This window comes from Chaetodon auriga, chromosome 20 (assembly GCF_051107435.1).
Source record: "Chaetodon auriga isolate fChaAug3 chromosome 20, fChaAug3.hap1, whole genome shotgun sequence".
In the NCBI taxonomy this organism is placed as follows: Eukaryota; Metazoa; Chordata; class Actinopteri; order Chaetodontiformes; family Chaetodontidae; genus Chaetodon; species Chaetodon auriga.
This window is the reverse complement of record NC_135093.1, coordinates 7,995,993-8,019,959: the sequence shown is the minus strand read 5'-3', so window position 1 is coordinate 8,019,959 and position 23,967 is coordinate 7,995,993. Positions and strand designations below refer to the sequence as shown.

At 44.4% G+C, this 23,967-nt stretch overlaps 1 protein-coding gene across 7 annotated transcripts in view; it reads right to left on the bottom strand.

The window, feature by feature from the left end:
- Positions 1–22,240, bottom strand: part of LOC143338851 (disks large homolog 5-like) — a 30,200-nt gene extending 7,960 nt beyond the window's left edge. The window contains exons 1-27 of one of the 7 annotated variants that reach the window (XM_076759666.1): positions 21,530–22,213; positions 15,965–16,033; positions 15,115–15,283; positions 14,613–14,756; positions 12,299–12,482; positions 10,788–11,044; positions 10,141–10,453; positions 9,565–9,795; positions 9,405–9,443; positions 8,297–8,481; positions 8,034–8,159; positions 7,633–7,765; positions 7,419–7,543; positions 7,045–7,220; positions 6,726–6,829; positions 6,242–6,334; positions 4,875–5,825; positions 4,640–4,763; positions 3,992–4,139; positions 3,163–3,284; positions 2,534–2,614; positions 2,279–2,438; positions 1,939–2,016; positions 1,376–1,538; positions 1,152–1,285; positions 689–853; positions 407–590 (exon numbers count right to left, since the gene is read on the bottom strand). In XM_076759666.1, the coding sequence (XP_076615781.1) occupies positions 407–590; positions 689–853; positions 1,152–1,285; positions 1,376–1,538; positions 1,939–2,016; positions 2,279–2,438; positions 2,534–2,614; positions 3,163–3,284; positions 3,992–4,139; positions 4,640–4,763; positions 4,875–5,825; positions 6,242–6,334; positions 6,726–6,829; positions 7,045–7,220; positions 7,419–7,543; positions 7,633–7,765; positions 8,034–8,159; positions 8,297–8,481; positions 9,405–9,443; positions 9,565–9,795; positions 10,141–10,453; positions 10,788–11,044; positions 12,299–12,482; positions 14,613–14,756; positions 15,115–15,283; positions 15,965–16,033; positions 21,530–21,827 (4,956 nt within the window). In that variant the 5' untranslated portion in view covers positions 21,828–22,213. Of the gene's footprint in view, positions 1–406; positions 591–688; positions 854–1,151; positions 1,286–1,375; positions 1,539–1,938; positions 2,017–2,278; positions 2,439–2,533; positions 2,615–3,162; positions 3,285–3,991; positions 4,140–4,639; positions 4,764–4,874; positions 5,826–6,241; positions 6,335–6,725; positions 6,830–7,044; positions 7,221–7,418; positions 7,544–7,632; positions 7,766–8,033; positions 8,160–8,296; positions 8,482–9,404; positions 9,444–9,564; positions 9,796–10,140; positions 10,454–10,787; positions 11,045–12,298; positions 12,483–14,612; positions 14,757–15,114; positions 15,284–15,964; positions 16,034–21,529 lie in introns of all 7 variants that reach the window. The other 6 variants (XM_076759667.1, XM_076759669.1, XM_076759670.1 and 3 more) reach the window with 6 other exon arrangements.
- Between the last annotated feature and the right edge of the window lie 1,727 nt (positions 22,241–23,967).

Here is a 23,967-nt window from a genome sequence, read left to right as displayed (position 1 = left end):
TTGAAAACATCAATTACACAGCTGACAAAAGGACGCTGAGCTCGGCTGCCAACACAGAATGACTCATCGCTTCCAGTAAAAGCAAACAACGCACAAAAAAACGTCAGTTATATAGAGGATTTAAGATGTACTTTACTCGCCTATGTGCAGCCAAATGTGCTAAAATGGAGCTGTATGTGAACTTTGAATGTTTAACTATAGAGTGCTTTCATTCTGTTTAGTCATCAAATGTTCTGTGTCATCAAATGTCTTCGTTATTGGTGAATTTTAGAAAGAGGAGGAAGAGAAAGTGATTCATTCGGCACACACAGGTCTTATAAAGTGTTAGCACTAACTGGCTAAGTCAAGTTTATTCTGCACATGAAGTTCTTAGTTAATCTAAGTGATTGCGAAACATCGCAGGTACCTCCAGTATCAAGTCTCCAGGCAGCAGACCATCAGGACATTTAGCAGGGCTGTCGTCATCCAGACTCTCCACAAAGATGCCGTAAAGGTTTCCTCCACAGATCTGGACTCCCAGCTCCACCTGGATCCTCTTCAGCCTCACCAGACGAGGCTCTGCAGCCCGCCGCGTGCTTGAACCAGGAAGCCTGGAGAAGAAAAACACAGTTTAGCTTTGAATTTGTCCATCATGCCTGCTGAAGTTCGCATTTGTTGGTTGCAGTAACAGAAAATGTTAAAGTCCGACCTGAAGGAGTTCTGAGGGCTTGTGGCAGGAGTCGTCTGTTTGGACGGCGGCGTCATGGTGCCCTCGTCCTGCTCGCTCAGCGTATCGACGGTGGAGTGATTGTCCGGGGTCGTGGCTCCGCTGTCGAGGGGAGTCGGCTGGTTGCTGATGGACTCCATGCGAGAACTAAGACCAACAGGAGTGGAGTCAAAATCTTTCCAACTCTTCTAAATTACTTAAAAGTTATTTGTTAGGTTTCAGAAACAATGGCAGTAATGAATATTTACAAAATGTGACAGTTATATAACTGATGTCTGTAGAGCAGCATACCCGTCATTCATCTTCTCACATAATACTGAAAACTTTCACTGGCTCTGTGCTGACAGGCTTTTCATGCCAGAACAGTTGACTTGACGTCCTGAAATTCATGAAACCAATCTGTGAAAGTTCTTGCCGTGGCGTTCTTCCCTCCACTCCCTCTTACCCTGAACGGGAGTGGTTTCCCAGCTGAAACATGTGAGGGTTATACTGAGCCAAAATGGTGACTGTGTCGCACTGCTGCCCGATCACCAGCCGCGCCTGCTGCTCGTTGGCATTGCGAAGGTTGATTCCGTTGAACTGGAAAACGCAGTCATTCATTAGAAACAGAAAGAAATAATCAACAGATACATAAGTAGATGTTTAGCTGAAGTCCGGTGGCTGCTGTACCTCGAGGAGTTGGTCTCCGTACTCTAAACGGGCTTGGTGTGCGATGCTGCCTGCTGTCACTTTGGACACAAACACTCCCCCGTTCTCTCCACTCACAATGGAGATCCCCAGTGGTTCTGCTCCTTTCTGTACTGTCACATTGCGTGGCTCCTCCAAGTATGGCCTTCAGGGAGACAAAGGAGAACATTTTGTAATGTTCTGACATTTGTGGGAAGCCATGAAGACTGCTGGCAGAATGCAACATGCAACACTGAATGACCAACTTCATATGATTCAAAGGAGATGCTGTTGTCTGCAATGTAATGAAGATCTCTGTACTGTGAAGCTTCTGCTAGCCTTCAGGTTAAAAAGCCTCGTCAATAAGACATTTCAGCTGCGTGGGATGTGCTAAGTGCATCTCAGAAAGCAACTCAAAGTCATGCAATATACAAAATTCGACCGCATTCTGAATAAATAACAACAGAAAAGACGATGACAGCATTTCTATCTGCAGTGTGTTCGCAGAAGGTCTTGAGATCCGTGCTCAAACGGTCTTGCAGAGCTACAAGCAGCACGGGACAAACCTCAAGCTTCTTAAAGAGAGGAACTTGGGCTTAACTGCCAGTGGAAGTCTGACAGAGGAAGTGTTATAAGAGACAAATCTGAGAAGGAGACAGAGAGAGGAAAGAGAGGGAAGATTTCAGGTTATAATGAACAGCAGCAGGGAGGAAAGAGATGAGAATAAAATGATAGATGGAGACTCGGCCCATTAGAAGGCAGAGATGGGGGGCTCACAGCTTTGTTTACTGCTTTACAAGCACTTAATCACAATGAAGCAGACAGAAGTACAGACAAATGGTGGAAAACATGTCGCGCTCTGCTGAATGATGGCAGCATAATGACCCGGACGAGGGGCCGGCCTACCCATCCTTCCTCCTGTCACCAACTGGAGCGGGGCTGACTGATATCCTGGGCTGGGTGGAAATGGAGCTCTGCGATTGGCTGCTGGTGAAAGACGATGTCTCCAGGTTGACAGGGGACATTGGAGGTGTCGGGCTGCTGCACTCCGAATGTGAGAGGGAGCCTGGGGTGGCAGAGGAGCAAGGTATGAATTCAGACTTGCTGTTTACCGCTGCGACGCTCGTTATCAGACGATGTAGCTGCCAAACTCAGGCGTACCTCGGTCAGATCCAGCGGAGCGGGGGTAACGAGTTGGAGGGATCTTAATGCGCTCTGCCCTAAACTGCAAAGTGGAGGAGCCTAAGGGCCACATACAGAGAAAATTCACTGAAGAAGAAAAATACAAAGGAAAAAAAAAACACATTTCCTCTCTTGCTGTGTACTTATCAAGCCATGTAGATGCACGGTTTCCCCCAATATATTACTTATGGAAGGTGGTAGGCTGTTTTAACACATTGTGATACAATGCTCTGATGAATTACTACAATGATAATACAGGACGTGGCCGATCAGTCACTGTCATCTCCTGAGCTACGTCAGAGTGCAGCCTCATGTAGCCAGACCTGTAAACAGACTTTGATGTGTAAAATTGGTGGAGCTCCAATTTAAGGGCAGTCAGCTTGCGTCTGCTACTCACTGCAGAGTCTATACACTGTGGGAAACGATCTTCATCGATCTTTGACATTTCTGCTACTGCACCAATACAACAGAGGTGCAGCAGAGGTGTGATGCTCAGTTCATTGCTACAAAAACATGTCCTACAACAAGTTAGAGAATAAATCATCACATCATTGAAAGGACACCTTATATAAGTTAAGATCTGCCTGAAACTAGGACTCCATACATACCCATTCTGGCGCTGGAGGGCAGGGAGTTGGTGCTGTGAGGTGGTTGGCTGCAACTCGTCTCAGTCAGGTCTCCAGTGCGCTTGTGGCTGAGGTCCAGACTGAGGCGACCTTGATGCTGGGGGCTACAAGTGGAGTAAAAAGGCCTCAGTAAGTCCCCCGGCGGTCAATTATTCAACCCAGAGCAAGATATAATTTGCTACATGCCATCTGTTCGTGAGATCTGGGGCAGGGTAAACACTGCTGCTTTGTGCAATAAATACATCACAGGGTTTATTAAATCAGTGCTGAATGTGGAAAAACAATACTAAGGCAGCGAATAACGACTACTTCCAGTATCAATTAGTCAAATCTATAAAATCTAAAAAATGCCCATCACAAGTTCCCAAAGCCCTTGGTGACGTCTTCAAATTTCCTGTTTTGTCCAAAACTCAAAGACATTCATTTTACAATGATATTGAACAGAGAACAGCAGCAAAACCTCAAATTTGAGGAAGCAGGAACCAATGAAATGTTCTATACTTCGCTTGATGAAATTAATCAAATGTCAGATATCTTAAAACTATTTTAACACGTCATTGTAGGAAAAGCACAGGTGTAAATATTGTTATTAACGATGGCTGAATTCCATTTAGCCGCTTCATTTTCATGGTCCTCCTGTTGCGTGTGTTGGTTCTCTGTGACACTGTCATGGGACACTTGAAGAGAATAGAGCCATTGCTGATGTCATTAGTAACACCTGTGCTATTATGACAAGTCAAATTGTCTGCTGTGGAAAGGCCCCATTAGTGCGAACAAAGAAAAACACGAACACACTGGCAGATGTTAGCACCTTGTGTGTGAATGTGGGTGGACGCCTGAGCTGGGAGCTGGAGGACAGTTGTTGTTGTTCTGGATCTCATGGCTCCAGGCGGTGTAGACCGGGTTTCTCATCACGGCCGTCACAGCAGGACACGGGGCGAGACCTCGCTGTGCTGGGTCTACGGGAGCACGCACAGAAAGAGTTCATACCAGACTCAACACAGACACAGTGATGGGAAGTAAAGGTGCAGTCACATGACATGATCTCACACAAACAAAGCCGAGCATGCTTTTCCTGTTTCGTTGCGAAATCCAACTCTTGAGAACTTGCACCTCAATAGAAACACTGATGTACTCTAGCATGTATCAAGGCTATAATTAGTACTACTAATAAATAACCTGTATCTCTGAACTGAGGAGTAAAGACCAGTGTTTAAGATTTAGGGGGTTCTATTGGGAGAATATGGCTAATCTGGCAATCTGCAACCTCACCACTAGATGCCACTAAACCCCACAGACTGGCCCTTTAAGTCATAATACTAGCGACAGAAACTAGAGATTCTTAACATCCTTTTATACACAAAGCATGTTGCGTTCAGAAGCTGATGGACAACCAACTTATCAGAACACGCCAAAAAAAAAGCAAAACCGAACAGGCGAAGTCATTTTGATGACTTACGTGCTGCAATGCTGCTGTAGCTGGGGGGTGCAAACTGCATGCTGTACCGATTGGTTCGCATAGGAGAGAAACGTAGCAGGTCCATCGGCTCTGGAGAGTGCTCATCGTTAGAGAAACTCTGAACCTGTGAGAGGCAATGAAACAGCTAATAACACTGAGGCTGCAGCCGGCAAACTGTTAAAACACACATAAATGAAAAGAATGCCAGACCGGATGAGGACGGTGTCCCACATACCTGCATGGGAACTGGGATGTGTAATGGTGTCACATTTCTCCGTAGTGCGGGTGCAGATTTCGGCCGGTACCTCCTCTTTCCCCGCTCCTCCACCCGGTGTCGACTCCCCTCCTCCTCAGCGGGTTTCTTGGAGCCGCTCTTGGACTCTCCTGGAGGAGCATCGGTGTAATAGAGTTGGTTCCCTGCCTCTCCGTCGTCCTGTCGGCATGTGGCTTGGGCCGGGGAGGCCGGGGGAGTGCCGGTGGTGATGGTGGAGTCAGACGCCGAGCTGTTCTGCTGGCGATGTTTGAACCTGAATGAGTCGCTCCTGGTTGGCGGGGTGGGAGGGGTCTGAGCAGATTCAGATATGGAGCTCTGCGGCGAGTGCTTGGGCAATTGAGAAAGAGACATGTAGTCCAGTTTTGGCGCCTCGGGCCTCCTGAAAGCATTCACGTCAAAGATGGACTTCCTCTGTTTGTTTTTTTTGTAGATGGAGAGCTGGGCGCACTCGGGAATAGAAGCTCCCACTATGACTTTAGGCCACGTGCCTCCACTGGGCTTCGTTGGCGAGCTCTGCCCTCGTTCCACGGCGGTCTGAGGCGAGCTGCAGTCGGAGAGCACAGGGGTGAAGGTGAAGGGGCGATGGTGGAGGTCCTGCCTCCTGTAGCAGAAGTCCGGGTGGGGCTCTGAGGGACTGTGGGAGGAGGAAAGGGAGCGGGAGTGTAGGGAGCTGTTGGAGAAAGGCTTGTTGTGGCAGTGAGCACTGCTGCCACTGCTGTCCAGAGAGTCGCCCGTATCCTTACACGCCTCGTCCCCTCTGTCACAGCTGCAAACGTCCGTTTGAGTGGAGCAGTTGTGCTTGGAGTTCCTGCAGTTCCTGGTGTGGATCTCGCAGGACTGGAGCCGGGAGATCTTTTCTGTATCTCTCAAACTTTCAAATAAACTCTGTCCAGAACAGCTCTGTGGGAGGAACTGTGGAGGAAAGAGGTAAACAAATACTTATTATACAATATTTATTCACAAAATTACAACATAGAATCCTCCAACATGCAAAAAGCCAGACATGTTCCTCGCATTAAAAGTTCTCAAGCCACGCGTAGCTACAAGTGTGGCGTCACAGATGCTTTCAAATCACTGTTACTCTACTGTTTTTGATTTGTTTGTTTCAGCTTTGAGAGAAATAATACTACTACCACTGGTGAAATCAACAACTCTCAAGTCTCACAGATTTAGAAAACATTACATCTTTAACAGGGATGCTTTCAAAGGTCTCTGTGTCTGTTCTACATGTCTTTCTAAAAGGCCTTCATTGTTTGAGTTTACGTCACAGTGTCCAGGACTAGATCAGTGGTGGTCTCTGTGTTGTGTTGCTGGCCTGAGGACTTCACCTTCATGAGGGAGATGCTGAGAGAATCACGACAGTTCCTCAGCAGAGACTCACATTCAGAGAGCGTCTTGTTATCAAGTGCAATTCCATTGATCTGTAGCAGAGGAAAGCACAAGGTCAGGACAAATGCCAGCAGCCACAACGTGCCTCCAAGGACAGCGTGATAAACAGATGGTGGAGAGGAATAAATAACTGCTTTTTAAACTTTGACACTACCAGAAGATATTCAATGCTGCAGCTGTATCATTGCATCATTTCCTCATAGGATAAAACCGTAACATGCACAGGTTTCCTGCACATTAACTGCCCTTCAGAGCATGAGTATAGAGCGCATATTTTGGACCAGTGGGCCAAACACAATATATCAGTGGACAGCAGAGGGCACTAGCAGCCAAACTCTATGCCCAAACAGCTCTTTCACTGCATTAAATGTGCATCATTTCTTTCAGTGTAAGCTAAACTTAAATTCTGAGCAGCATACTCACAGCTAACAGTCTATCCCCAACAGTAAGAGCGCAGTCCCTGGCAGCTGGACTGCCTGGAGCCAAAGTGGCTACAAACACGCCACTCTCCAGTCCTATGCCACTGTCTGTAGGACAGAGAAAGAACCAGAAATCGTATTAAAATGTTATGTTAATTGTCAAATATATATATATCATCAGGTACACCACTAAACCTTTAATCATTGCATGTGCAGTACTAACTAACATTAATAACTACTGTATTTGGTGTGCTGGAATGTCATTGGTCGCATGTTAACAGCAGCATTTAAATGGTAACACTGATTTCCTATTCGAAGCCGACCTTTGTGTCCAGCCAGGTTGATCTGGATCGGAGTGATGATCCGTCCTCCTAGTGACTTCCTTCTGCGAACCACCATATTGATCACTCCCTCGCCGCTCAGCACCGCTTTGATCACCTGCTTCCTGTCCTTATTGGTCAGGTCCACGTCATTAATTTTCAACAACCAATCGTTCACCCTGCACAGAGAGAACAGAGTGACAGCTCAATGAATTCAATTCAAATTCATGAATAAAAATGCAGGACTGGACAATGAGGTTTAAGAAGTATCGAAAGGCTTAAAACTTCATACTCTCCAAAACAAAGTATTTAATATAATTCAAATGAAGACCAGGACTAAGAAAATGTGTGAGGAGGCAAAGCAGCGAGACATTTACCTTAATCTTCCTTCAGCAATACTTCCTTTATCCACCTTACTGACAAATATGCCACAATCTCCTGGTAAATAAGGATCATTTACCCCTTCAGCAATATCAAACCCAAGAGCTTTCAAATCCATATCCTGAAGAAGAGAAAACATAATCAATGTAGTTACAGTTTGAGAGAACAAATAGTGAATTACTGAAGATACATTTAAGAAGCGGTTCTTACTCTGTGCTTCTCAAATTCTACAACTTCCGTCTCCCACTCCATCGAGTCTGTGTCGATGGCTGAATCATGTGAACTGTGAGCCATGAGCTGACGAAACCTCGCTTCCTTTTCTAACTGGTCTTCCATCTTTTCTCTGCAGGAAACACAGAAAGTGTAGCTCTTAAGTGAGCACAGTCACCTTTAGAGGAGATCTAAACTTTGCTCGGTCAGTGACACAACTCATCCACCAGGTGGCACAAAAGATCCAGTATAAAAAAATCTACTTTTTGGATCCCAAAACAAGAAGAGCACAGACTGCGCTCTTCTTGTAGGAACTTACTGAATAACATTCAAGATTTAAACCTAAAAATAGTGCAGAAGACGGTATAAGCATGGCAGGAAGTTGTAGTGGAGTGACTCACTTTAGTTCTTTGAGTTCCCGCGCAGCATCGTTCTTTTGTTTCCTCGTGTCATCCAGGTTCCTCAGAGCATCTGCCAGATCGCTCACAGCTCTGTCCCTCTCTCGCCTCAGGTTGTCACACAGCGTGCTGACAGATGCACACGTTTTCATAAGGCATCACAACAAATGTAAACAAATCTATTTCAGTCTTCACTCGACTCACATGCATCATAAATCTAACCCACTTCCACATAACGAAGGCAGACTTTTGAACCCGCTGCTTACCGAATGCTCTCCCGCTCGGCCACGATCTTGTCCCTCTCCTGAAAGGCCCAGTCGCGTCGACACTTGGCTACCTCGGCCTCTTGCAGGGCCTCCTTCAGCTCCTGAGAGATGGCCTCGTACTGCTTCCTCAGCATGTCGATCTCCTTGTTGGCTCGCTCCATGTCCAGAGTGGCAGAGTCTTGTTTCTGGTGGAGGTGAAAAAAGAAGAAGTACGGTGATGGAGGTCAGTGCAGGGCTGCACAGACAACACGAGCAGCGAGGTGTTTTTGATCTAATATTGTGCTTTTCCCTCCAACAAATATTTGAGACACTTGAGGCTGCAGCTTTAGCTCAGCAGCAGGTCTGATGTACACACACAGAAATTAAGAAAGTCATTGTCCACAGTGACTTTGCAGACAGTAAAATCTTGTTTTATGGTTTTAACAGCCGCTGCGCTGTGTTAAGGCACGTGTTAAACCTTCAAACCCACTGATGTGTTGCTTAAACTGGGCATCCAGGATCATTTTTGGTTTGGTTGCAATACATCCACACCAACGAAGCCCCTTCTTAATGCAGTCTGAAGGCTAAACGAAGATCCTTTTACATGGCGAGTTCAGAACATTCTGCAGTTCTTGAGAAAAATAAGAAAACAGTCAACTGACCTCAAGATGAATTTTTTCATCATGTTTAACCATAAACATCTCCGACAAACTGCTGCAAACTACAAAGCATCTGCCCGTGCAGTCTTGTAAAGGTAGCTTGAGGCGTGACAGTCACAGATTGGATTAGGCAGTGTGGTTTGAAGTGGGTCATATATAGGATATTAAGTGTACGTCTCTGGTGTATCTGCGGCACATGCTCTCTCTCCGTCTCTAAATAACCGTACAGCAGAGAGACTGCCAAGTGCAGTGAGAGCATTAATTAAGTCCATAGCTAAATTAATTCCATTAGACTTTACTGTGCCCTTGTTTGGCTTAATTATCCATTTCTGATGCAGTGCAGTTTTCTTCAAAGTCAGGGAGCCTTTTCTCCGTAATTGCTGGTAATTTCCTAATGCAGGACTCTCATCGCTTTCGTTGCAATTAATCTGACAATCACATTGGAACAGTGTGTGACGGGTGATGCTCACGTTTCTCAACAGATTCAATGTGTGGGAACCTGCCAGCTGCTGGGAAAAAAAAAAAAAAAACATTTATTACTACTATATGAGATGGGATGAAGGGATTATTGTCAGAGGAATAAGTCAATCCCTGCACTTGTAATGATAAATCTCCCGTCTGTCTGGCTACCTGTCTGGCCTGGTAATACTCTCGCAGCAGCTGGTCCCTCTGGATGATGGCCTCCGTCCTCTCCTTGCGGGCCACGTCCCTCTCCTCGCGCACCGTCTCGATGTCCTTGCAGGCCTGGCTAAGCTCCTTCTGGGCCTCGGCCTTGTCCTTCACCTCGTGGCAGTATTTCTCCAGCAGCTCGTTCTTTTCGCAGATGGCCCGGTCCCTGTCCACCAGCGCTGAGGCCAGCTCCTTCATATCACACAAACGCAGGTCGCAAGTGGATGATAGAGATCAACACTGAGGAAATGCTCATAACTGTCTGAATCTTCAGTCTCACTCTGATACATGAAGAGTGTTTATTTTTAATTTTGTATCCACGTCTTTGGTCTGATTCTTGTGCAGCTGTGACACTGCCCGGGGATCGATAAAATCTCATAGAATAAAAGGTGCTACTTCGACAAACTTCCTACAAGTTTTCCACATTCATGATCTTAAAATTAACCTGTTTTAAAGACAAGTTTCTACAAATCCACAATCCAAACAGGACTATCTGTTCTCCCAGTCCTTAATGTTTAAACCGAACTTAACTCTTACCTGTCGGAGAGCCTCCAGCTCCTCGTTAGCCACCCGTCTCTCTGAGGAAGTGTTCTTCAGCTTCGCCTCCGCCATTTCCAGCCCGGTCTGAAGCCGGTCCACCTCTTTTATCACCTGGTCCCGCTCGCTCATGATCAGGCGGTACTCGTTGATCACGGAGTCCCGCTCCTCCTTGTACTTCTCACAGTCTTTGACGGCCTTGAGCTGCTGCGTCTTGAGCCGCGTCACCTCGGACTGCAGCCGCTCCATCTCTCGCTGCAGCTCCTTGTTCTGGGCTGCGGCCTTGGACAGTTCTTGCTGCGTGTTGTCAAACCTGCACCAGAATGTTTTGGGTTTTTACTGCTCTTTATGAATTTTCATCCTCAGTAGATGGGTATATAATAAAAAAACACAGACAGGCAAAGTGACCACGCTTGCAATTTAAGCACCATAAAGGAAAAGTGAGAAAGCATCTGCTCATCTGCAAAGCTTCACCTGCCTTGGATAAGGAATGTTTCAGCACTCTTTGATTTTGACCTTGGCATTAAACTCAAGCACTGAGTTTGTAGCAAAGTTTGCAGCCACTGCTGTTAATCATTAGACGTTTTACAGCTGTTGAGTTTGTGCGTGCAGCTTTTAGTGCCGCTGGTTTCGTGTGTTTGCGTCACCTTCTTATTGACGAGGAGTACTGCTGCTGATAATGGATGGCGGCGTCTCTCTGCTTCAGCAGCATGTCCAGCTGTTTCTGCAGCCGGTGGTTCTCCTCCTCAGCCTGGTCCAGACGACTCAGGTCTGCGTTGTGACCGGCCGTCTTCTCGTTGTAGCGCTTCTTCAGGGCCTCATAGTCGCTCTTCATGGCCTCCAACTTGTCCACTGCTGTGTCATACAGCTTGTTGAGGACATCAGAGGACCCCTCTCTCATCACCTGTAAATGACATCATTCAGGTGCCTCGCTGAATTAGAGGAGTGCAATGGGACTGCCAGGTTCATCTATTCATGGTGCATTTAAAGGACAATAGTGTCTCACTTAAATTATATAAAGATGAGATTTTATCTAATTCCATTTACATCTACAATTCAGGTGAACTTTAATGTAAATGATGAAGTTTTAAATCCAAGTTAGAAAAATAACTTTATCACTGATGCTGTTTGTGGTGTGAACGTAAACAGGACTGTGTGACAGTAACAGATATGTTAGAACTGTCACAATGATCTCAGTTCAAGTTTAGAGATCTTTCTTGTGTGTCATGAAGCCCTAACTCTCACAGTGTTTCCTGTCTGCCTCTTTACTGACCAGCTAAGAGCTAAAAAGGTAAACATACCAAAAATATAAACAACAAAATAATCCAAGAAACAGGAAATGATTTACGTGATTATGCAAGATAACTTAGTCAACATGGTCATACACGTGCGTCAGCACAAGTGCTGGACTTTGCCTTATACAGGAAGTGAAAGTGATTGTACCTCCGTCCTCTGTCCCACTCCAGACCAGGTAAGGAGGCCATCAACCTTAATCCTGCATATGCACACATATCCTTCCAGATACAGATTTTTCTTTTACTAGTACACTGCTAAAGTACACAAGCGGAAAAACGCTAGAGGACAAACCAAGACATGTTTCTCAAAAGACAAAAGTCCAGTATGTACTTTGTCACGGGCATCTAACAACTACACAATAAAGGTCGACTGTGGACTGACTTCACTGAGCTAATTTGACTCCTAATCTGACTGACGCTGAACATCAGTTTACATAATGATGACATGAGCTCTGAGCACAATGAGGCATGTATCTTTGCTATCAAAGAGCAATGCAAGACAACCCCCACTGTTATGTAAGCTACTGCAAACATTTAATGATCTGACCTTCTGACTGAATGTCAGACGGATGAACATTAAAAGACGCAGGTTAAGTCATTTGTCTCATTTGAAAGAACGCTTTGATCGATGGAGACACGGGAGGACGAGCTCGCCTGACCCCATTTCTCTGAGTGATGTCTTGGAAGCAATGGTCAGCGAGCGAGAACTACGTTGATTTCTGTCTCAAACGTCAAGACCTAAATCATTAAATCTCAAAGAAGGTCTGAGATGGGAATGAGCGCTACTTTGTGTGTCGACAGTCTGCACCCGAATGTTGCTGTGTAAGCGTTAATTTAGGCAGGATTGCCAGTTCCACAGGTACCTGCTGGTGCAGCATCCTCATGTCGGCCACCTCTCTCTGGTCGTCGTCGTGCAGCCTCCTCAGCTCCTCGCAGGCCTGCTTCACGTGGTTGTGCTCCCTGACCAGCTGGATGTTGTCCTGCCTCACCACCTCCAGCTCGTCTTTCAGCTGGGCGTGCTCGCTCGCCAGACGGCTGTGCAGCGTGCTGAGGAGACACCACAGAAAGTACCATCAGACCGTGGGCGCTGCCAGCCATGTTTAAAATCAGCATCACAGCACTCGAAGCCAAGAAAAAGTATGACTACACCCTTTGAGTCACAGACCAACAAATACTCAACTAATGATTATTTAGCACGTAATATGATGATTTAGATGCACTGTTTACTTTACAGAAAACATTTCACAGCCGATTCCAAAAAAGTTGGGACGCTGTGCAAAACACAAAAAAAAAAACAGAATGTGAGCGTTTGCTGATCTTTTTTGACATATACTCAATTGAAAACAGCACAAAAACAATATTTTTAATTTAATGACCTCATTAATTTCATAGATTTTTGTAAATATATGCTTTCCTGAAAAATACCTGTTTGGAACGATCCACAGGTAAACAGGTTGATTGGTAACAGGTGATAGTATCATGATTGGGTGTGAAACGGGCATCCTGGAAAGGCTCAGTCGTTCACAAGCGAGGATGGAGCGAGGTTCACCACTTTGTGAACACATGATTGGATAAAGGATGTTACTACATGTGCTCAGAAACACTTTGTAAAACTGTTGTCGGCAAACCGATTTGGTTTGCGAATGATTGCATTCACGCAGCGTCCCAACTTTTTTGGAATCAGGGCTGTACAAGAAAATTGTCCATCACTAGTTCCGAGAACACGAGGTGAAGTTTTCATTTTGCAGACTGTCCAAAACCCAAAAGACATTCAAATTACAGTGACACGAAACAGTGAAAAACACCAAATCCCCTCATTAGAGAAGCTGGAAACAGAGGCTGTCTGGCATTTTGCTTGATAAACTACTTAAGTGATTAACTGATTATGAAAATTGCTGTTGATTACTGTAATTTCCTTTCAATCAACTCATCATTTCAGCACTTCTCGGAAACAACAATCCACAATTTCTACAAATTAATGGACGGGATTTTACTCTCCCTCGGGTTCTGTGCATATGGCTTATTTTTAGATGTGCCCGGCTCAAGCCAAAGCTTGTTTTTTTTTTTAACCTTACATAAAAATCAAACTCAACAAATAAATTAAAAATCACACACAGGCTACAACTGTAGACAAGTTCAAGCTCACTCTCTAAAGGAACTTTCTTCTTGACTCTGATATGCAGTAATTTACAGTGAAATTAAAAAAATCATAAGGTAATATTTTGAGTATTGTCTTAAAACCCCTCTTTTCAGGTCGTCATGCCACTTCAGAGATGCTAATTAGTTTTATGCTGATATTAACAGATAAAAAAGCCTCTTACGTAATGCTGCTTAACTGGACACAGCACAGACATGAATACAATGAGGATCAATAAAATCCTCCATGATTACTGAGCCCTAATGCTGGCCTACGTGTTAAGTGACTTATTGATCTCAGTACAATGTGTTTTCACATTCAGAGAGGTTGGTGTTTAGTTAAAATGGATAAGTGCAGAGGCAGACAGGACAGTAATAAATAAAGACTCTCTCTGATGTGCAAACAGGGTTCAGAAGGAGAGGCTTAAACGTGGCAATAATCCTTCATCCGCCTGTTTGCATTGGGGACAGATGTTAGTTCCCTACACTTTGGAGACAGTATGGCCTCAGTGAATCACACAAATGGACCACCGCCCCCCCCGCCCCCCCGCCTTCATGTCAACTCGGCACAGCTTATTTCACGGGACAACAAATGCTCTGTTGGTAGCATTATCCTCATGGCACAGATGCCGTGCCATGCACACTGGATTCAGATGATGATGATTACAGAGCCACGCTTTGGCATGAACTCTTTAAAGGCATTACTTATAGAGGAGTAATTCAGGCTCTCAACCTTTGGTCTGAAAAGACGACTCGGGATTTATGCTGCTAAGACAATAAAAACTTTAAAAAGAAAAACATGAAATTAAATTGAAGGGTTTTTCACAGGTTTTAACTCGTCAGCTTTTGGACTGGTATACAGGCTTCATCCCTATTACTTTCACAGAAATAAAATCTCTTCTATGCAATCTGCTGTGAGTGTGTCAGAGAGGGAGCTGAGTACCAGCTACAACCCTGCAGGCGGAGCGCAAATGCATACAGCACAAATGCGGCGGCTGTTAAAAAATTTACAAAGGCCCTGTAGTAGGCTCTTCCACTCACTGGTAGAAGTCTGCTTTCTTCACAGCCTCCTCGCACCTCTTCAGGGTGGTGCTGTGCTGGTTCTGCAGGGACTGCAGGTCTGCCATCGCCTTCATGCACTGCAGCTTCAGACGCTCGTAGTCATGACCTGCTTTCGAGTTTGGTCTATTACACAGAGAGGGAAGAAGGCAGACAAAACTGAGTTTTTAAGATGCCACATGGGAGGATGAGAGAAGTCAGAGCGAGATAAACATCACAAACTTTGTGCTTACGGGAACACGAGGGAAGAGGGGCATCATAAAAATTGCATGCTTACCCCTTGTTTTACAGACTTGAGCATATTTTAAAACAATTTTGCGTCACGTATGACCTCAACTCGCTTGTTTTTTCTGTTGCTTTCAAAGGCTGAACAAGGCAAAATGCCTCTATTCACAGCGTGCAAGCGCACACGGGATCACTGCCCTTTTCTGCAAATGTTTGTTTTGGAAAACAGGCACTTAGGGGCACGAGACCAACACAGTACCTGCAGTCATCGAAGGTGGTTCCAGGCGAAGAGAGGGCCAGGCGTTTACGGAGGTCGTCCCTCTCGCGGGTCACATGTCGGAGCTGGAACAGAACCGTCTCCATCTTCTCGCTCACCTGGTGGCTGTCCATTTGGGCGGGCGGAGGGGAGGAGGCTTGACCGGGTGTACCTGCGTGAGTCAGCATGTCACTGGTGGCATGTGCCGTTCACAAAGCTCGAATGATGGGCGCCATCGACTTCTTTAAAAGCTTAATTTCTCTAAAATCTTAAAAAGTATAACCGACATGTGCTTCCTTAAAACTCAAAACAAGCGGCATTTTTTCAACTATTACCTAAAACTTATGTTGGTTGTCTTTGTTGTTCGAGAAAACACATTTTCAATGATTGCTCACATTTGTGCAGCCAAAATCAGTTTGACATTCTACTTCATTACTTTACGGCCTCGCTGTCGTACTCATTAACCACAGTTTTTGTGAATAGGTCACACAGGAATCCCCCACTGATACAAATCAAAGTTGTGTTTCCCTTTCAGTGGCATGAACCAGTCAAATCCTATGACTAAATGAACCAGGTCTGTGTGTGTGTGTGTGTGTGTGTGTGTGTGTGTGTGTGTGTGTGTGTGTGTGTTTGGGGGTAGAGGGTTTCTAAATCCTTCTCACATCTGTGTAATCACTTGCATGTGCTCAGAGTCTAAACAAGCAGCAACCAATGACTGACTCTTAGTTGATGCATATTATCTTTGGAGTGTGTGCTAAGGTTAACTCTTTGCACATAGAAGATAACATTTTGTTTCCTTTTTTCTCTATTTGCACACCTGTCACCTGAACACCACCGTGAGCGCCACACTCACCTAAGCTGCTGAGAGAGCTGCTGCTTTCTGAGTCCGACGGCATGGTGGACAAGATGCTGTAAGTGGACCCTGCCAGGCGAACAAAACATTAAAGTCAGTTGTGAGTGTACTCGACCATGTCTGCATTACAGTAAGATGATTATCTGCGGCATTGTATGCGACATCAAGGCTCCGTGGCTTAGGTTACATTCAGGGGCCTTTGCTGAAAAAAGGGGCCAGCTGGAGACATAATAAGGTGGGACTTTCCCCAACTTGGGATGACGGGCCTGTGGGCTGACAGCAGAGTGTAGCTAATTATCAGTTGGGCAGGGAGCTTGAATACTGACTAGCCAGGGCCCCAAAGAGGCTGCAGCCTCAGAGCTTCTCCTTTTATCTCCTCTGACAACATCACACAGCCCCCCCCCCGCCCCCCGTGAAAGCCCCTTCTTTTATAGCCTACAGTGATTCATAATTAACTGTACAGAGAGGAAGCTTCAGTGCAACACCAAGTATTATGGAGAGGATTGTGTTACTTGAAAAAGCAAAGTTAAAGTAACTTTTGAAAAGAAGCTGAAGGAACAATTGTTTTCATCGCTGGTGGGACTATTGATCATTTTCAGGATTGGTCTATTAAAGCCACTATGTGCTGAAGTTTTAAGTGTTTATGGCATCTTTCATGTCATTCTGATGGCATATGGTGTCGAAAAAATAGAGAAATCTGAGGTCGATCCTGCTCATGGGGACCAAAGCCAGAACTAGATGTAGAATGCACGTTCTTTCAGATATATGGATGTCATTTAGAAACAGTGTAGGGCTGCAACTAACAATCATTTCCATTAGCACTTCGCAGGATGATTTCTTTTTTTCAATGAACTGGTTAATCATTGTGTCTAGATAATGGCTGAACAAAGTGAAAAATGGCAACCATACTTATCTAAATATGATATCAGACAAGGTTAGTTAGATTTCTATCACTTTAGATGAAGAAAAGCAGCAAACACAAAACATGGAAAAGCTGGAAGAAGTGAGTGTTTGGTGTTTTACTAGCTGCCCATTAATTGTTGTATTCTTCAGCTCCAAAGCTTTTCTGTTACGTGTTTATGCAAAAAAGACTGATGTTTCATTATCTGATTTACATCTGTGTCAAATATCAATATCGGCCTCAAGTATCTTGTATCGACTGACCTACAGCTTCAAATTTACGTGCGCATATGACAATAAAATGTCCGAAAACACTAAAACTCATCCATCACCGTGTCAGAGGCCAAGGTGAAGCCATTTTTATTCTATAAATAGAGAAACTTTGGTTGACAAACAATTCACAGATTGCCAAAATTGTTGTTTAATAATGCTTCGTCGGCTGAAGTGCAGCAAAACTGCTCCCAACTGCTCCCTCTTTTCATCAGACGTGACTCAAACAAGCACCTCCGCACATTTCCTCTAAGTGTGTCAGAAAAAAAGAGAAGACATTTTAATGGTGCTTAAAACATTTCGCAGACTGCACAAGTCTCGATCAAACAGCCAGCAGCGCACATTTGCTGAGATCTAACTCGGCCGTGGGATGAGCAGCTTAGGGTTCGGTTAAATCAGCAACTTCCACCCCTGATGTAAAGTCTAGCTCTCGGCTCGGAGCGGGAGCATGACAAACGGTTCTATTTACCCACGTCTCAGTACTCTAAATCAATCCCTGGCTGGCTGAGTTCCCACTAGCTAAAGGAGACTATGAGTTTGATTAAGACTGGAAGGAGCCCAGCTAACATGGCTCACCCCTCTTTTTCCCAGCAAAGGACTGAAAGAGAGGAGAAAAAAAAAAAAAAAGACTGATGTGCCTCAGGAACCGTGGCATCCCATGGATCAAGCTCTCTTTGTTCTCCCTCTAGCTTAAGTTTCCCATGACTCTGTTTGAGCAGAGAGTCTCTCAATGGGCAAGGTTCCCTGTGTCATAGCACACTCACTTTTCTGCTCCGTGGAAGTCATGTGACCCGGACCTCGCTGCGGGTCTGACCCTCACCGCTCAAGTATCTCATTTGGGTTGATCTCTTTTTTTTTTTTTAAAGTCACGACAACCGAATCTGAAAAAAGGCTCATGTTCCTCCTCAGATCTGATTCTCCTGCAATGAGTTAAATATGATCTGGAGGTAAAAGCGACTTCTTATCCTGCGCGAGTCCATAAGGTCACGTTGTATTACTCACTGACGCAACAGGTCCAGGAAGTGGACACAGAGGAAGTCATAAAATAAAACACTGGTCAGGTAAAGATAATTGAACTGATATCTGTCAATTCATCACCGTTTAAAGCCCAAATCTGACAGTTTTTACACGTTCAAGCAAAGATAAACAAGCATCTAGTGTTGAAATTGTGACGTGATGGGCAGTGAAATTATTTACTGTAATAATGAAACCAGACTGTTTCACAGCAGACAGAGAAGCACAGGTGCCATTAATAACATCAGCTTCTTATTCAACACAAAGACACTGAGCCAGCATGATGCAGTTTGCAGCACACAGAATTCAGCCATTATTAATTTTGTTATTTACACTCATGCTTATCCTGCTGTAAACGAAAAAAGGCCTATTAGACGGCATGAGCGTGGCTGTTTATCAGATTTCACGCAGCTCCCTCTGCAGCCGCTAAAAGCTGCAGCGTAAGGTCACACATGAACAAATTTGCATCCGGCGGCAAAGCAAATCTTGATGTGGAGTTGATAGGAATTTCACCTCAGCTGGCGATGTTCATCTGCCTGCTACATGTCAGTGCACCCTCATACGACTTTTTTTTCCCCCACGCATGCCGTTGTACTCCAACAGGACCAATCATTTCAGCTCCTCTTTAACAATTACTGGATGGACTGCAATGAACTTTGGTCTGGACACTTGTGCTTCATGGCGTCCAAAATGAAATCAGGTTGACGTTTGTGGTTCAGAGTGAAACGTCACAACAATGACCAGGCAGTGTGGTGCAGACATTAATAGCCTGGCTGCAGACTCGTGTTTTATTATGTAAAGAAATGAGCTGCACAAAAAAAAGCCCAATGAGGCTCAATCATGGGTTTGAAACTGCTGGAAAAAGGTTTTGAATGTGCAATGAAATGCTAACTAGTGTCTGTGGAAGCACCTAAAGCCTGCTGATAGAATGAAAGACACTTATTTCCCCGTTAAATGGACAGAAGATCAGGACATCTACAGAAAACATACGACCGAACATACAGTCTTTTGTCGCAGTTGCACAGCGCAGCCAATTGAACACGTCAGCCGCGACACACACCCATATGATGTGCTGCCGTCACGTTATTGTTCTTCAGAAAAGGTGAAAACAATCCGCAAACAAAAGGTCTCTGCTGTCAAGCCCTGAAGCTATGGTTATATAAAACTACAGATTTTCTTGTTTTTATTAAAAAAAAGAAGCAAACAAACAAGCCTTCGGGGACATGCACCTTTTAAACCACCGCACAGGCATGCATCACATTCACATCACAGCCAAAGTCTTGCAGCTCGTTGATTTCAATCTGCTCTTTTTTGCACCTCCGTTGTTGACATTTGGCCGCCTGCTGGGGTTAACTAACGAAGCGCTGCCTCGTTAACCTTGTTTTGATTCCAAAGATGATCTACCTCTGTCCCCCCCTGAGACTGTGGGTGACTGGGGAGCAGCTCAATGAGGCTGCTGACGGCGTGTAATTTCAAAACACATAGGCTGTGACAAGCTACTGCTTTGGCTGGGGAAAGGCCCGTCTTCTGGCTGCGCAGTGGAGGAACCTGTCTGCCCAGTAGCAAAAAGCAGCTCAGCCCATTTGTGTCCTGTGTGACTTCCAACGGGGAGCTGCAGACGACGAAGACCAGCCCAGAACACGTCTGTGCACAAACCTCCTCGGCAGCAGGAAGCCTATCAGTGCTCGGCGATAGACTCGGTGCACGTTTGTGAAATGCGGCGCAAAAATGAAAAGGCTTAGGAAAATGGACTCACTCTGCGGCTTCTGTTCTCTTATAAATAATGAGGGCCGAATAAAATGCATAATTAACACCTCACCGTTCAGCTCGCTGAGTATGAAGCGATAGCTGAGAGTGAGCAACGTAACCAGCAACGCAAATGCTGCGTCTGAAATGCAAAGGTGCAGCACAGGTGCCGAGTAAGGACCACGTGCCACCGCTGCTGCTCAATATTATGTATTTACTGCAAGCTACATACGAATGAGGGATTTACAGCTCAAAGTGATACATTTTTTTTAATAAATCATCACCGGGTTGGCTTATGATGATACATTTATTAGCATCATAAAGACAGTATTCCTGTGGGATTTTGCCGTGAGGGAGAAAAACAAATTTAGAGGGAAAGGTGGTGTGTTTTTCTGAGGAAAACTGGACAAAATGACTCATATTACAACGAATTTTGCTAAGAGATGAAGTCACTGATGAGGGTGAAATAATACAGCATGAAAGTGGAATCTGTGGTATGTTAGGACATTAAACCTAAAGGCAATGTGCAATGAACCCATTTCTCAGCAGTGATGGCACACAGCGTAAACTCTCCACACCATTTCTATACAGAATCAGAAGTTAATACACAGATTGTTGATTTCTGTTGATATTAAACCACCTAAAAAAGGTCATTCTGAACACATTTTACTATGAAAATCCTAAATTGATAAGCTGGATAAGTAATTGATTTGTTGTCAAAGCATTTCCAGCTTCTCAACTGTAAGGGTTTGCTGCATTTCTCTGTTTCTTTGGTAAATATCTGAGTTTAGAAGTGTTGGTTGGACGAAAGAAGCATTTTGAAAAAGCCACTTTGGGCTGTTTGATATTTTGATGAACAAATACATCAGCAGACTAACCAATAATGAAAACGATCATTAGTCGCAGCCCTACAAGCCATTTGAAGACATATCAAAACCCAAACTGCCATTCAATTAATAAAAAAAGGCTCATTTACAGATTAATAATGACAACAAACATTAGCTGCAGCTGCACCAGGACACAAACGAAGCAGACATGTTTTTCCTGCTCCTGCACATCCCTGCACTGTGTGCATGAGCCCACATTTAATTCTTCACTCGTTCATTTAACTTCTACAGTGGGTTATTGATTCTCACACACACACACACACACACACACACACACACACACACACACACACACACACACACAGGGGCAGCCCTGCTGTCACTACATTGATTGTTGGAGCCTTTTTGGGTCCATTAAAAGCTTTCACAAAGGGCTAGCAGGCTGTGCTTTTAGTGACATGGCAAAGGAAACAAGCACAGTAGTGTGAGTGTAAATAAGCATCAGGTCACATGATTGTGTAGCCCCTCTCTCCCCCTCTCCTTCTCTCTCTGTTTATTCTTGCCCAAAGGAAAAGTCATGCCCCTCATCAAACTGTCATATGGTCAATACCCCCAAATGTTGGTCAGATCATGCTCTGAGCAGGATCGAAAACAGGCTGAGTTATAAGCAAACTACACGACTCCAGTGCTCTAAACATCACCATCATAAAGCCACAGAAGCCTCCACACTCATCTACTTTTACACACGACATTTCCCTCATTGTTATGAGCAGATACCGATGGAGGAATCAACCCAGCGGCTTCTCACCAGTTGTGTGGTCCACCGGTCCGATGCCATTCAGCAGCACGGCGTGCAGGTGAGGGTGCGTCTTCTCCAGGGCTGTGCAAAACTCCGCGAAATGGTCTCTGTCCTTCCCGAGCAGTATCTTCAGGAGGAGGTCCACTTTCTCCGAGCTGGAGGAGCAGTTGTGTCCCAGCTCGTAGCGTTCCGCCTGGCTGAGGGTCCCGCAGTGAGCCAAAACATCCACCACTCGGTCCGCGTCTGTTATCGACTCCACCAAGTTCTGGTAACATTTCTCCAACAACTCTTTATGCTTGGGCTCCATCTCCTCGAAAAGCGAAGCCGTCTTTAGTCTCTCTGCGCGGTCGACTTCACTTCGGACTACTGCGGCGACTCCCCGAAACTCTCCCGCTCGGCCCAGTCGGGACGGTTTTCAACCCGAACTGAAGGATACACAAGAAGTAGCCATATTTGTTGCCCAAGGCTGTTGACTGCGCGAAGATGACAACACATTTTCCCAACCGCCGCTTCGTCCTTCCCGAAGAAAAAAAAAAGAAAAGAACAAGAAAGACGCGTCTGCCGCTTTAAGCTCCGCTCCTTTACGTTACGGAGACGCTGTGGTCCAGAAACCAAGTAGTTTCGACATGTTGAAAAGTGTAAAAACTCTTCAAAGAGCCCTCTCTGTCAGACTGCGAACTCCGCCATGTCTCACCGCGCGAGCAGCTGTAGCTCTGTGCCAATCATATTTCCGTGCAATGGACATTTAAGGTAAACGTGGGCGGGGCTTAGTTTGTAAACGCACCTGGCTCCCCGCCGCTCAGAGCCCCATTAAGAAAAATATTACGAGATATAAAAGTTACAGAGTAGTCTTGTGGGACGTTGTGGAGGGTTTGTGGTGTTCAGTCAGCGGTGGAAGTAATCCGTTACAATTAAAAATATTATTCGCTAAATTCACCTAAAATATCACTAGTAAAAGTACTGCTGATGTAGTAAAATGGCCCCTGAGAGAAGAGGTGGAAAGTAACGTAAGTGCTTGAGTACAATTTTTACCTTTACTTGAGTATTTCCATTTGACTCCATTACACTCTGGAGGTAAATGTTGTACTTTTTATTGCACTACATTTATTTTCAGTTGCTTTGCAGATAATAAGATAAGAAAAGATAATACTTTATTAATCCCTCACAAGGGAAATTTGGGGGTTACAGGCAGCAGCAGTGGTATCAGAAGTATAAAAAGACATAAACAGGGATAAAATACAAAATAGGAAAAAATAAATAAATAAATAAATAAATAAATAAAACAGTTTAATGTTTGTTTGATAAGAAACTATTCATCAATTATGATGTATTATTATGGATAAAGATAAGGCTTTATTGATCCTTTGGTGAAATTCAAAAGTACATACAGCCGCAGCATTGAAGTACTGTGCATACTTATGTATCAATAATTAGAATTCAGCATTTATTCTGAAATGGGCCATTCTGCAAAATAATTTATTTTTCTTCTGTTGATGTTGATGTTGATGTTGTAAAATTGTGAGGGCAGGACTTTTACTTTGTAATAGAGTATTTTTACACTGTGGTATTATTAGTTTTACTTAAGTGAAAGATACTTCATTAGCCACTGCTGACTGAATATTTTCTAGGGCGTTACGGAGGGATTGTGTTGATCCATCAGTGGTAGAAACTTCATTAAAAGTAAAAGTCTTGCATTGTCACAAAACAGTATTATTACCTTCATGTAGCCCACCTAAAATATCAAAACTAAAAACTATTTATTTTGCCCCAAACTGTCTTTTTTTATGGTTTTTCTTTTCTGAACTTTTACCTTGTCAGGTCCCTAAAAATCCTTTATAATGAACTTCTGGTTGACAGAAGTTCCGTTTCTCACTGATCATAAAATAAATGGGTCTTGAATGACATTCCTGATATATAGAAGGAACTTATTGGGATGTTTTGTGTGTTTTGGTTATCACTGACAGCTTGATGGACTTTTATCTCCCTTATCTCTTGTATCTTACAGGTATGGTTGTTGTCATACTGTGCATGCACTTTTCAAAAAGAGTGTTTTCTTTTTATAGATAAGCAAATATTACAGCATCACAAATCAAGCATTTATTGATTTGGGTTTTGCCTTTCAAAGCCTAATCTGTTCAGTGAATCCAGTACAGCACATGAATTATGCACCCTGAATAGATTATTATAAAGGAAAAGCAATAGCTTTTACCCCATGTTTTGATCTCTTTTCAGGGCAGATTGTATATCTCCACATCATATAGCTGCATGCTCCTCATCTGGATTGTCCCCTGACACATCTGCCCCGCTCTGTGAGCTTTCTTCTGCTCCACATAATCCATCAGATCTCAAAGGAGGCAGACGTCACGTAAGACCGATATCCTCAAGAAACAAATGATCTAAAAGCAGACAATGAAATCATACGCAGGATTATTTATATGTGCTTATCT